The sequence below is a fragment of the Odocoileus virginianus genome, chromosome 24 (genome assembly GCF_023699985.2).
Source record: "Odocoileus virginianus isolate 20LAN1187 ecotype Illinois chromosome 24, Ovbor_1.2, whole genome shotgun sequence".
Lineage (NCBI taxonomy): Eukaryota > Metazoa > Chordata > Mammalia > Artiodactyla > Cervidae > Odocoileus > Odocoileus virginianus.
Window position 1 is genome coordinate 32,959,920 of NC_069697.1, and position 14,427 is coordinate 32,974,346.

The following is a 14,427-nucleotide window of genomic DNA, read 5'->3' on the forward strand; positions in this document are numbered from 1 at the left end:
ACCCAACTAGAAATGACTTTCTCCCTTGATCTCAACAACATTGTTAAACAGAGATTAATTCCTTGCTTCAGCATTTCTCATAATGAAGCCATGTATGGCTTTTATGTTTTTGTCTAATCTCCCCAACTAAATTATAAGCTCTGTGAGGGTAACGACTACTTATAAACACATTTTTAATCCCAGGAAAATCCTAATACAAGTAGACATTGAAAAATAGACATTGAAAAAGTTGTATTTAATTGAATTGTAGATACACTTAAATTGCTTTCACTCCTATTTTCTGTAGTACTTGCATTTTGTGTCATAGTGAACTTCTTGATTAGAACATAAATTCAGGTGTGCAGATTATTACTTTATTTTCATAAATGAATTTTACTGTGCTGACCTTTGTCACTGGTATAAAATCAGTTTCACATATAGGTGAAGATGCAGAGCAAGCAAATTATGGCATTCAAGACAAATCTTTGTCAGCTATCACTGTAAGATTATCTGTTCTATAAAGAATGTACTGTAATAATTGACACCCATATTACTATATTTTTAGAACTGTTAAAGGATGGAGTTTTCCTTCTATATTTCTTTTCCATTTTAGTAAGTTTAAAATGCATAGTTACAAAAATGATTATATTTTGATTAAAATTATTATGCGCTAATATTTTTAGTGAAAAGAAAAAGAAAAGGGTGCATTTGGTTTCAATCCCAGCTATTGTTTGAACTGTCATGTCACATGAACAATGACATTTCATCTGAGGATATGAAGATACCATTGAATCTGATGGATTGAACATTCTGAACATCATACCTGAAATGTCTGCATTTCACTATATGTGAAATAAAGCTTGGAATTCATTCACACTTACATCCTGACATGATCTTCTCAAACACTGGTATATAATATTGATTTAAATTCTGACATAATATTTCCCTCCTTATTTTATCTATTATATGTTTAAAATGTTGGAGGAAGTTTTAAAAATGGATAGGCTGACTGGTGGGTTGGTGGTTGAGTTTTTTTGGGATATGTTAGTCAGGGAAAGGGTAAAAAAAATTGACATTTGACCAAAACTGGATATGGCACAGCAATCATTAACTATTTATTGAGATAACTTTATAGGATATTTGCTCCTTGCTTCATTCACATTCTCTTTTGTAAAGAGCTGTCAAATTAAAGTTAATTCTTCTGTGAGATTTCAGGAAAGTCATTTTAAAAGACTTTTCTTAAGATCACACCTTAGTTGATAATTGTGAGTATGACCAACTTTTAAGTTGTGTGAAAAAATTAAAGTGATGATGAAAAGGAATCAATACTTGTTTTCAAAGTGTCTTGCTATCTTAATAAACATTTGAAATATTCCAAACCAAATTAAACACCATAATAGAAAAATCAGCAAAAACAAATAAACAAACAAAAAAACAAAACAAAACATAAAAAACCAGCTTAGGTTTCAGTAGCTTTCCATTTGATATCTAGTCTCCAGTTGAATGGGTCTTCCCAGATGGTTCAGTGGTAAAGAATCTACCTGCCAACATAGGAGATATAAGAGATAGGGGTTCGATCCCTGGGTTGGGAAGATTCCCTGGAGAGGGAATGGCCACCCATTCCAGTATTCTTGCCTGGAGAATCCCATGAACAGAGGAGCCTGGTGGGCTTTAGCCCCTGGGGCCACAGAGTCAGATACAACTGAGCAACTGAGCGCACGCACGCACACACGCACACACACACACACACACACACACTACAGTTGAATGGATTAGGTTGACTTGAATGCTAACAATAGAGGAAGGGTATCCTAGCTTTCCTGATCTGGTCATTCATTCTTTCAATCAGTTATTCAAAACACTATCTTTGAATGCTGAAATGAAATCCAAAGAAAAACGTAAAATTCTTCTCCTAAACTTCAGAGTCCCAAGTGGTGCATGAAAATAGAGGACCAAGGAGAAGCCTACACTTATGATAAAATATATTAAGAGAGCCTTGTGCTAGGGAAAGCAGACAAAGCTCCCAGCTCTGCAGGAGGTAGGAGGAAGATATTTTCACAGAAAATATGTCATTTAACAGTGAGAGACTTTATTTTGGGGGGCTCCAAAATCACTGCAGTTGGTGACTGCAGCCATGAAACTAAAAGATACTTGCTTCTTGGAAGAAAAGCTATGACCAATCTAGACATGCATATTAAAAAGCAGAGACATTACTTTGTCAGCAAAGGTCCATCTAGTCAAAGCTATGGTTTTCCAGTAGTCATGTATGGATGTGAGAGCTGAACCATAAAGAAAGCTGAGCACCGAAGAATTGATGCTTTTGAACTGTGGTGTTGGAGAAGACTCTTGAGAGTCCCTTGGACTGCAAGGGGATCCAACCAGTCCATCCTAAAGGAGATCAGTCCTGAGTGTTCATTGGAAGGACTGATGTTGAAGCTGAAACTCCAATACTTTTGCCACCTGATGCAAAGAACCGACTCATTGGAAAAGATTCTGATGCTGAAAAAGATTGAAGGCAGGAGGAGAAGGAGATGATAGAGGTTGAGATGGTTGGATGGCATCACTGATGTGATGGACATGAGTTAGAGTAGGCTCCGGTAGTTGGTGATGGACAGGGAAGCCTGGCCTGTTGCAGTCCGTGGGGTTGCAAAGAGTCAGTCACAACTGAGTGACTGAGCTGAATTTAAAAGTAGTAAGAATTTTCCAGGAGAATCCATGGGGCAGGCACTGAAGGCCAAGAGAACAACATTTGCACCGGTGTGCACTGGTACATTTGAAAACTGTCTTCACCCTTGAATTGCTTAGGACCCACTTGATCATTTCAGTGGATGCTGTGAGTAAAGGAGAACAGAGGAAACCAGATCCTGGCTTGTGCAGTTATTTACATTTGTTGAACATTACCATACTGGATGCTAAACTAAATCTTGTTAGGCCCTTTCTCTACCCAGTGGGGACCATCTAATTAAGAGGACAAGCAAGGCAGGGATAAAAAGAGCATCAAGTCAGTCAGCAACTGTCTTTAAAGGGCCGGTAGCTATCCATATAGAGATTTATAGATTAACTGCAGCTCTTTGAATTCACTGGAAAGAAAATTGGCAGCAGCTGCAGACTACACAGTGTGGATTTATTTTGCTTTAGGCAGCTGAACTCAGGGGTAGGTAGTCTGCCTGTTCTGGTCTCTCCGATATTTAATCGTGTCCAAGGGTAGCCCTAGTTATAGGACACTCATTTGTAATCCAGCTATTTTCTAGGCTGCCATCAGTATGCATAAATTTATTAAAATCTCTGAAATATTCTGATTCTAAATAATAAAAGTGGAATTTTATATAATTGGGGGAAATTCAGCCAGGAATTTGTAGAATAAGGTATCTATTACTATAATTCTAAAACCTTAGTGACTGAAATCTCTCTGTTCTCTGAAAAGTTATTGGGAATAATCTTTATAAAGTTATTATAGAGCTATAGTTAAAGGTACCCAACTTTGTGCTTGTTTAACACAGGACATAGAATCGTGAAATGTTAACCTTTTTCTAAAAAAAATAAAGTGCATCTGATTTTAGTAGTTAAATGGTAGTCTAATCTCAACTGCATATGTCAAAGGCAAGTTTTTTTTCAAAATTAGATATATTACTGTTACGTTGTCCAGAATAGTATGTATGTTGTTTGAAATACTAAGAGATCTAAAGTGAAAAACAATATTTCTTTTTGCTTTGATTATTCATATCATGGTGAATTAATGGCTTAATTAATGTTATTATATTAAAATATATATTTAATTTTAGACCTGAATAATTTTTATGCAAGAGCCTGGGTGATCAGTGTGAGTATGAGGCTGTAGGGATTTCAGATCGGTGAACTAACTCGTATGCATTTCCTTATCTGTATTTCATTTTCTACTCATCTTGATTCTAGTGTTAGATCTGTTTTCTTTCTCATATTTACTGCAGTTACTCCTCACATTTACATTTTTGCTGAACACTGAGCTCGAATTCTGAAGTTGCCTGATGTGACTGTGAATTTGGGCAGGCCCCTGAAGCACTCTGAGCCACCATTTACTCGTCTTTAAACTAGTGATAGTGACATTGGTTCTGGCTCTCTCATAGCAGTGCTAGGGGTATTAAGTGATTCGGTGCTTTTGAAAGTGTCAGGTTACACACAGTTAAAGAAGTTTATCATATTGACTGTATATCTCAAAAAGTTTGTGTTTCCACATATTATAAAGGCAAGTTTGTCTTATTTAAGAAAAGTATGACCTCCTTTGCAGAAAGAGGCAACTTACAAAGAAATGCCAATACTCCCCCAACAGTTTGCATGTGTATCTTTATGCTTGCAAGTGTGGATGTGGGTGTTAACTGCGTCTAATTCCCAGGGCTTCAATTCCATTATCCTGCAGGTCAGGATTCGTGGAGCAATACAGTCACACCTCCTTTCCTATCATCCTTCCCTTGCTACAGGAAAAAGTCAGGGGCCGATTTATATCATGAGATAATTCCCCAAATATTAACCACTGAGACTACAAACAGCTGGCTTGTGGGCTCTACTTCTGAGAATTAATCCCGATCCTTCACTCTCTGCTCCTTTATTCCTTCCTACTATTCATTTGCCTTTTGTCCAAATCTTTATGGGTTCAAAGTTTGTGGATGTATGCACTATGTATGTACCTCAAAATACAAACTCTTCTTTAATAGATACTTTGTGCATGTTTTTGTTGGAAAGAAATACCTTACAGTAACAAAGATAAAGGTTCAATTTAAAATGCAGTTTTTTTGAAAATCTATCTTTGAGTAACAAAACTGTATCCTCCTTTCAGAACATGATGAATGTGCCACAAATCAACACAACTGTGATGAAAACGCTTTATGCTTCAATACTGTTGGAGGACACAACTGCGTCTGCAAGCCAGGCTATACCGGGAATGGAACCACATGCAAAGGTAAAAGATTTTAGTGCTGATACCTCTTCCATTAGGGATGATGCAGTCCATCTCTCCTTCCCTCCACCCTTTTTCATCACTGTTACCTGCCTTCTGGCTATTTCCCACAGCCATTGAGAACTTCAAAGTGTAGCTCATGTCCTTCCTCTTGGATTACATCAGTGTTTAAGTGGCCAGCTGTTCATCAACTCTGATTTAATGTTCCATCACCTCAACCGCAGTGGTTTTTCACCTCTGTTCCTCTCAAGCAGACCGTAGCCATAACCATACCCTAGGCACTTTTGTACAGAACTGCTCCATCTTTGAAATCTAGACTTTAACTTTTTATTGTCTAACCCAAAGTCCCTTTGCTTCCAGTTTTTCCCCTCTGTTCTTTTCACAATTTTTCATCTTTAACCTCTCTGACCTTTCCTTTTCATCCAGTTTTCTAGTCTCCTCCCAGGTTCATATATTTCTTTTTGAGTCCAAACATTACAGCTGTATTTTTTCAGCAGTACTATCAACCCATTTGTTTTACTACCATGATTCACTGTAAAATATCTATTTGGGATCAGTCTGACTGTTTTTCTTCTCCATTTTCTCTCTTGAGCTGTTAGGTACTAATTAACTGGGAATATTGGGTTCGTATGTATTATCATCTCTGATTTTACCTGGTTTGTCAATACCAATCAATAATTTTCAGATTTTCATTTCCATCAGTGGATATTCCAACTAATCTACCACCATCCATTAATTCTCTCCTGCATACATGCTCTCTTTTTCTTTCATCAGATGTGCTTACCTCCTAGTTCACAAGGGAAATAGAGGAAACTATTTTGGAAATTCATACTGACTTCCATAGGATAAAGTCCATATTTCTTATTATGTCATATAAAACTTATGATTTGTCTAATTTAGGCATTTAAGCTTCAAAACTGCCCATTCCTCAAATACACTGTCACGGAGATTACTAAAATTAATTTTATTTGATGCCATGTATATGGGAGACAGGAAATAACAATAAATGATTATTAGTGCAGTGGCCTTGGAGCATGAGTCTAAGGCCTGTTCTACAACAATACACTGGATGCAGACATGGATGAGCCAGAGGATTACTCTGTTTGTAAAAGTTATGGAAATCCATAATTTAGAGCATTGTAAAGACCTACTCATTTAGGGGTCCGAATCCAAAGATTTCCTCAGAATCTAGACTGATCCAGAGATAAGCTAAATCCATAGCATAGTGTACCTGAACCCTTAGGACTTCCCCAAAGCATCTGGGTGTGCTGAGAGTTAAGATTTCATCTGGGAGCCCAACGTTCTCAGTCTTAGTTGTATTTGACTCTCACTTCTTATTCATATGAAGAGTAAACTTTATAGTGTAAAGAATTCTTGAAGCCTTGAGTAGACGCAGATAGAAGATTCTTTGAAATGAGAACTTTCCAAGATCTATAAACTTCTTCTGGAAATTAGGACTGCAGGTTGCCTGAGTAAAACCTCTCCAGTCCTGCGTGCCTCTCTGATGGGAAAGTCAAATGCTGGGAAGAGATGTAGTTTAGATGTAGGATCTGCATCCTGTCCTCCATCAATGTGCTGAAATCTTGCAAATTACTCCAATGAGGAAGTATACATGATGTACCCTTTCTTTTTATGAGACTTAAATTCCTAATCTTTTTGCAAATTCCTGGTGACTAGGTATTGTTTTTGCCTAGGATGAAGACAGATTAGGACCTAGAATCAAAGAAGCCAAGTGGGCCTCTTTGAGCCCCTTCTTTTAACTCAACCACAAAATCTCAGATTTCTACAGTTTACCTCTCTGAGAAAGTACATCCTAACTAACTAGAGGAGGCATGTTCCAGAAAACTAGAGAAAAAGCTTTTGCCTCAGGCCTGGAAAATGCTGATGTGGTTCATCCATGACAGACCTGGCCAGGCTGAGGGAGCAGCCCTGATTCTTACAGAAACAAAGTATAAATTGAGGTGGAAACAGAAGTTCCTAAGGGTACAGTCTTACCTACCTTGTTTTTCTCACTTTTTTCTCTTTTTTTTTTTGGAAGCCAAACCATCTCAAAACATCACCCTTGCAATGGGTTGAAGCTTGGCTCCCTTTTCTACTCACAGAAAAACTACCCTCACTCACAAACCCACTCTAACACAACAGGCCATGAAGTTTCTTTGCCCTGGATCCTGACCTATCCTTGGCGGGGGAATGCAAGACTCTTCCTAAAGACCCTTTGGCAAATTCTCATTATTGGCTAATTCATCCCTTTAGGATGGATTTATAGCTTTTTGAAAAATGGGGCATTTTTCTAGTATTTTAACATTTTGGCCAGTGTATAGAATGATCAAAGCCTCATTGGATTCAATCATTTCTAGTTTCTGAGTCTCATTCTCTAGATGGTGGTTTGCTCTTTAGGTAGCTGTCTAGGATAGTTGCCATTTTTTATAGTTTTAATTTCAAGATTTTTAGATTGTTATAATGAGATGCAATACTAATTCTAATGCACTTCCTGCTGTGTAAGGTTACTGGTTTTTGTTAAAAGAAAGTTTAGTATTTTCTTTTATAGGTGAAACACTTAACTTCAGAAAGAATATTATTCTACAAATTGTGTTGAAGTTTCTTACCTATATGGAAAGTATATTATGAATATGAAATTATAATAGGATGTATAGTTTGATGTCAACATTTTCAAGGCAATAAAGAAAAGTTAATTTGAAGAATCTTGAACTACTTCCTTATAAAGTGCTAAAATCGCTTATCTGAATTATTTTAGCATTTTGCCAAGATGGTTGTAGAAACGGAGGAGCTTGTATTGCCGCCAACGTGTGTGCCTGCCCACAAGGCTTCACCGGGCACAGCTGTGAAACAGGTAAGGATATCATACCGTCTTCTAGAAAATGAACTTTTACACCAATGTATGAAGTAATCCATGAGGAAAATAGGGGTTCAAGTAGGCTCTCAAAAGAATGGTTCTATTAATACGGAAGCTTAGGACGCAGGAGGTGGAAAGTTTCAGTGAGTATTTGCCCAAAGTCTAAAGAGGTTTTGCAACTATTATAACTAGAAGCATATTGAACCTTCTCAGAAAAAAAATGTTTGGGATTGCCTAGGATTTTATGACTTCATAATTCATATTACTCATTTGGAGCCCCGTGTTCCTGGAAATTGTATGATAATATCAAAACATGGAGTTCAAGCTTCTGGACAGCTCACTTCCTGGAATTTACTACTTCCTGCATCCACATTTGAGATGTTTTAATAAATTTTTACCTGGTCCACTTAATGTTTTTTCATTGTTGTATATTTACAAACTATTTAAAGTTCTCTACTCCTTAATTTTTCCTCATCCAAGTCCATTCTGAACTTACTGTTTCTGATAGAGATTAATACTAGATGCTTTTAAAAATATTTAAATATATATATCTATACTCAGTATATAGCTTATGACTCAAAGTAAGATGGTTTTGCCCATTTAAATGCACCTTAAGAATTTAAAAAGTACATTGATTATTGGCCCTAATTAAAATCATGTCAGTAGTAATTTTGGTTGCTCTGGGTTGTGTGCCTACTGTCGCTTTAATCATGCCTGACTCTGCAACCCTCTGGACTGTAGCTCACCAAGCTCCTCTGTCCATGGGATTCTCCAGGCAAGAATACTAGAGTGGGTTGCTATGTCCTCCACCAGGGGATTTTCCCAACCCAGGGATCAAACCCACGTCTCTTATGTCTCCTGCATTGGCAGGTAGATTCTTTACCACTAGGGCCACTTGGGAAGCCCTGTTTTGGGTTAAATGGGTTCTAATAGCAGGTCCTCCCAAAGTCTGATTATTCTCCCTAAGAGAAAGCTGCTGCCACCAGTGATTGGTAGTCACTGCCTCCTGTTGCTTTTCATAAATCTCTGTGCAGTAGACACAGTGAATGTCCCATCTCCATCCCCCTTGCAGTCATCTGGTTTAATAAACACATCGATCAAATGTAAGACAGAAAATGCTCTGGTCCACTTGGACAGTGAAAATTTTGCTGAAAAAGTACTGCCACTATATACAGAAGGATGCTAATGAAAGGACTGCATCACTACATCCTTTGTTTCTGCAAATACCTCTAAGTGGTTCTTTTCAAACTTCAATGACTAATGGGTTACAAACGTCTCTAACAGACAATGCCTAGTGACTATCTTGATATATGGGGCTCTTTCTTAAGGAGATCATTTCCTAAATCAGGAGTTCCAAAACTCATCGTGCATGTGAATCATTCGTAGAGCTCATTAACTACAGATTTCTGATAATTAACTATCTTGGAATTACTAGATCAAAATCAAATACTTCCAGTGCAATGATTCTACAATGCTTCTATCCCATGATCTCTACTAGTATATCAAGTATATCCCACACACATATATCAAGGTACATTGTAATTCTCCTGTACGTTAACTCCTGTGGTGACTGTGTCCCCTGAATACTACAGTATTTTATGCTGTTTCTGGTGCTGTTTCTGTTTCTGGTGCAGAGTTAGTGAAATAGTGGCTTCTTCAGGGCATTTCAATGGTGTGGATTTTTGAAATAAAGACTGTCCCAGAATATCTGGGATGAATAATGACCGTGCTCAATCCTGTATATCATTACTCAACTAAAAAAAATTATTTGGAGAGATTGTGAAAGTGTGAAAGGGCATAAAATTAATATGAGCAATGTAAAATTTAAAACTGGGGTTAAAAATAACCCAACAGAATATTTAGCTTTCTCTATATAATTATCCTTGAACTTTCAGTCTATAAGAGGAGAGTCTCACACTTACTCTAAGTTCAGTTCTATTCAGTTGCTAAGTCGTGTCCAACACTTTGTGACCCCATGAACCTCACTGTGACAGGCCTCCCTGTCCATCACCAACTCCCGGAGTCCACCCAATCCCATGTCCATTGAGTCAGTGATGCCATCCAAACATCTCATCCTCTGTCATCCCCTTCTCCTCCTGCCTTCAATCTTTCCCAACATCAGGGTCTTTTCAGTTGAGTCAGCCCTTCGCATCAGGTGGCCAAAATATTGGAGTTTCAGATTCAACATCAGTCCTTCCAATGAACACCCAGGACTGATCTCCTTTAAGATGGACTGGTTGGATCTCCTTGCAGTCCAAGGGACTCTCAAGAGTTCTTCTCCAACACCACAGTTCAAAAGCATCAATTCTTTGGCTCTCAGCTTTCTTTATACTCCAACTCTCACGTCCACACATGACTACTGGAAAAACCATAGCCTTGACTAGATGGACCTTTGTTGACAAAGTAATGTCTCTGCTTTTCAATATGCTGTTTAGGTTGGTCATAACTTTCCTTCCAAGGAGTAAATGTCTTTTAATTTCATGGCTGCAATCACCATCTGAGGTAATTTTGGAGCCCAAAAAATAAAGTCAGCCATTGTTTCCCCATCTATTTGCCATGAAGTGATGGGACCAGATGCCATGATCTTAGTTTTCTGAGTGTTGAGTTTTAAGCCAAGTTTTTCACTCTCCTCTTTCACTTTCATCAAGAGGCTCTTCAGTTCTTCTTCACTTTCTGCCATAAGGGCAGTGTTATATGCATATCTGAGGTTATTGATATTTCTCCTGGCAATCTTGATTCCAGCTTGTGCTTCCTCCAGCCCAGTGTTTCTCATGATGAGAAGTTAAATAAGCAGGGTGACAATATACAGCCTTGACGTACTCCTTTTCCTATTTGGAACCAGTCTGTTGTTCCATGTTCAGTTCTAACTGTTGCTTCCTGACCTGCATACAAGTTTCTCAAGAGGCAGGTCAGGTGGTCTGGTATTCCCATCTCTTTCAGAATTTTCCACAGTTTAATGTGATCCACATAGTCAAAGGCTTTGGCATAGTCAATAAAGCAGAAATGGGTGTTTTTCTAGAACTCTCTTGCTTTTTCGATGATCCACCAAATGTTGGCAATTTGATCTCTGGTTCCTCTGCCTTTTCTAAAACCAGCTTGAACATCTGGAAGTTCACAGTTCACGTGTTGCTGAAGCCTGACTTGGAGAATTTTGAGCATTACTGTGCTAGCGTGTGAGACAGGTCATGGTGGAGAGGTCTGACAGAATGTGGTCCCCTGGAGAAGGGAGTGGCAAACCACTTCAATATTCTTGCCTGGAAAACCCCATGAATAGTATGAAAAGGCAAAAAGACACTGAAAGATGAACTCCCCAGGTCAGTAGGTGCCCAATATGCTACTGGAAATCAGTGGAGAAATAACTCCAGAAAGAAAGAAGGGATGGAGCCAAAGCGAAAACAACACCCAGTTGTGGATGTGACTGGTGATAGAAACAAGGTCTGATGCTGTAAAGAGCAATATTGCATAGGAACCTGGAATGTTAGGTCTATGAAACAGGCAAATTGGAAGTGGTCAAACAGGAGATGGCCAGAGTGAACATCGACATTCGAGGAATCAGGGAACTAAGATGGACTGGAATGGGTGAATTTAACTCAGATGAGTTATCTGAGTTCATCTACTTCTGTGTGCAAGAATCCCTTATAAGAAATGGAGTAGCCATCATAGTCAACAGAAGAGTCCGAAGTGCAGTACTTGGATGCAATCTCAAAAACAACGGAATGATCTCTGTTCGTTTCCAAGGCAAACCATTCACTATCACAGTAATCCAAGTCTATGCCCCGACCAGTAATGCTGAAGAAGCTGAAGCTGAACGGTTCTATGAAGACCTACAAGACCTTTCAGAACTAGCACCCAAAAAAGATGTCCTTTTCATTATAGAGGACTGGAATGCAAATGCAGAAAGTCAAGAAATACCTGCAATAACAGGCAAATTTGGCCTTGGAGTACAGACTGAAGCAGGGCAAAGTCTAATAGAATTTTGCCAAGAGAACGCACTGGTCATAGCAAGCACCCTCTTCCAACAACACAAGAGAAGATTCTACACATGGACATCACCAGATGGTCAATCACCGAAATCAGATTGATTATATTCTTTGCAGCCAAAGATGGAGAAGCTCTCTACAGTCAGCAAAAACAAGACTGGGAGCTGACTGTGGCTCAGGTCATGAACTCCTTATTGCCAAATTCAGACTTAAATTGAAGAAAGTGGGGAAAACCACTAGACCATTCAGGTATGACCTAAATCTAATCCCTTATGACTATACAGTGGAAGTGAGAAATAGATTTAAGGGACTAGATCTGATAGACAAAGTGCCTGATGAACTATGTATGAGGTTTGTGACATTGTACAGGAGACAGGGATCAAGACCATCTCCAAGAAAAAGAAATGCAAAAAAGAAAAATGGCTGTCTGAGGAGGCCTTACAAATAGCTGTGAAAAGAAGAGATGCGAAAAGCAAAGGAGAAAAGGAAAGATATACCAGTTTGAATGTAGAGTTCCAAAGAATAGCAAGGAGAGATAAGAAAGCCTTCCTCTGTGATCAATGCAAAGAAATAGAGGAAAACAATAGAATAGGAAAGACTAGAGATTTCTTCAAGAAAATTAGAGATACCAAGGGAACATTTCATGCAAAGATGGGCCCAATAAAGGACAGAAATAGTATGAACTTAGCAGAAGCAGAAGATATTAAGAAGAGGTGGCAAGAATACACAGAAGAACTATACAAAATAGATCTTCACTACCCAGATAATCACAATGGTGTGATCACTCACCTAGAGTCAGACATCCTGTAATGTGAAGTCAAGTGGACCGTAGGAAGCATCACTACGAACAAAGCTAGTGGAGATGATGGAATTCCAGTTGAGCTATTTCAAACCCTAAAATATGATGATGCTGTGAAAGTGTTGCACTCAATGTGTCAGCAAATTTGAAAAACTCAGCAGTGGCCACAGGACTGGAAAAGGTCAGTTTTCATTTCAATCCCAAAGAAAGGCAATGGTCTAAGTAACTGTCTATAAAAGCCAGTTCAGTTCAGTTCAGTTCAGATCAGTTGCTCAGTCATGTCCGACTCTTTGCAACCCCATGAATCACAGCACGCCAGGCCTTAAGGGCTTTGATAAAAATATAGATCTGAAATCTAGTTCTACTGTTTCCTTATTATGCAGTCTCGGGCAGAGTAATTCGCTTCAGTGTCTTTTACTCTCTACACATCACCTTCCTCTTCACAGATATCTGCAAAGATGGGCATTATCTTGGAGCTAACATTCGTTTACAAGCAAAAATATTAGGTTCATAGTGATTAAATTTTTGTGATGTCACAGAGTTAGCAGCTGAATACTAAGAGCTTTTTACCTCATACTCTACTTAAAAAAATATCTATATCAGTGCTTTTAAAAGTTTTCAAAGTTTCTTCTGAATACACTAATTATGAGGGAGAGACAGCGCCTTCATCTAGGGAGTTCCTGAAATGGTTCACCATGAGGGTAAATAAAATTTCTTCAAAACGTCTTGTTTTAGCCTATAAATCCATTCATTTCTATTCCATATATAAAATATTTAACTTACTCACCATTGAGTAAAGTCGGTGCTCAGGACAGTGGGCCATAGTTTATCTCTGCTTTCTAGCATCTCTTAGCCCAGGACCATATTTCACCATTTGAGTAGCAGGGCATTCCTGCCTCCTATCTGAGAAAGTGTAATAGCAATACTTGCCACAAGGTGTCTGCCCTAATAATTTCTCCAGGTTAGATCCTAATTCCTCACCTTCCGACACCACCACTTTGTTGATATAGTTACAAACAGAAAGTGTGTCATTAAAAAAATATACCTTCAGATGAGAAGTGATGCACAGTCCAACCTCCACAACCCAAATCTGATCATATCACCACTGAAAGAAGAAAAGGCAGTGCCTCCCACTGCCCTTGAGATAAAGGCCACCTGTCTTAATGCAACATTTGAGATTTGAGCCCTGCTAATCTACCCAGCTTTTCACCTCTGGTCCCTCTGTCTGTTCACCTCATTTTCACTCCAGGAATGGAGTTTCATGGAGGTAAAGGGTATAACTTGTTCACTTATGAATCTTTGAGACATTGTGTTAGGCCTACACCTTATTAGGTGCTCCACAGATTTTTGTTGAATAAATAAATGTATAAATGAGGAATAAAAGATGATGTGGATGCTTCCATATCCATATCTGCTGGCTATTTAAAAATATTAGCTTAAAGAGGCCTTCAGTATCATCTGATCTTGTGCTTTGACCTACTGGATGAGGTAATTTCTGCCCAGAGTCGTGGAGTAACTTATATATGGTGTTTAATTGTAGTTACAGGCCTGCACTGTAGAACTCAAGGCTTCTGATTCTTATTCCAGGGTTTCCTTTCTCCTTCTTCCATTTCTTACTCCCTCCCTTGCTCTCTTCCTTCCTTCATTCCTTTCATTCCTTTCTTCCTTCTCTCCTTTCTGCTTCTGCCGTGTTGTATGTTCAGGAATCCATCCTGCTGTCTGTGTTTTTGTTATGCCCGCCCCTTCAGCTCCCATTCCTTACCAGTGACTTCTGTGACAGTTTTTCTCTCTCGAGGTGGGGAAGCATCAGCATTGCCGAGGTTACCCAGGTATAGGAATGGCCTCAGTGTCTGCTGAAGTTGGGTGCTGCCTCATAGCTTAGAAA

The 14,427-nt window shown here is 38.7% G+C and overlaps 1 protein-coding gene across 4 annotated transcripts in view; it reads left to right on the plus strand.

The window, feature by feature from the left end:
- Positions 1–14,427, plus strand: part of NELL2 (neural EGFL like 2) — a 433,912-nt gene that overhangs the window by 329,947 nt on the left and 89,538 nt on the right. For all 4 annotated transcript variants that reach the window (XM_070454537.1, XM_070454534.1, XM_070454535.1 and 1 more), the window contains exons 15-16: positions 4,790–4,912; positions 7,665–7,760. In XM_070454537.1, coding sequence (XP_070310638.1) covers positions 4,790–4,912; positions 7,665–7,760 — 219 coding nt within the window. The remainder of the gene's footprint in view (positions 1–4,789; positions 4,913–7,664; positions 7,761–14,427) is intronic.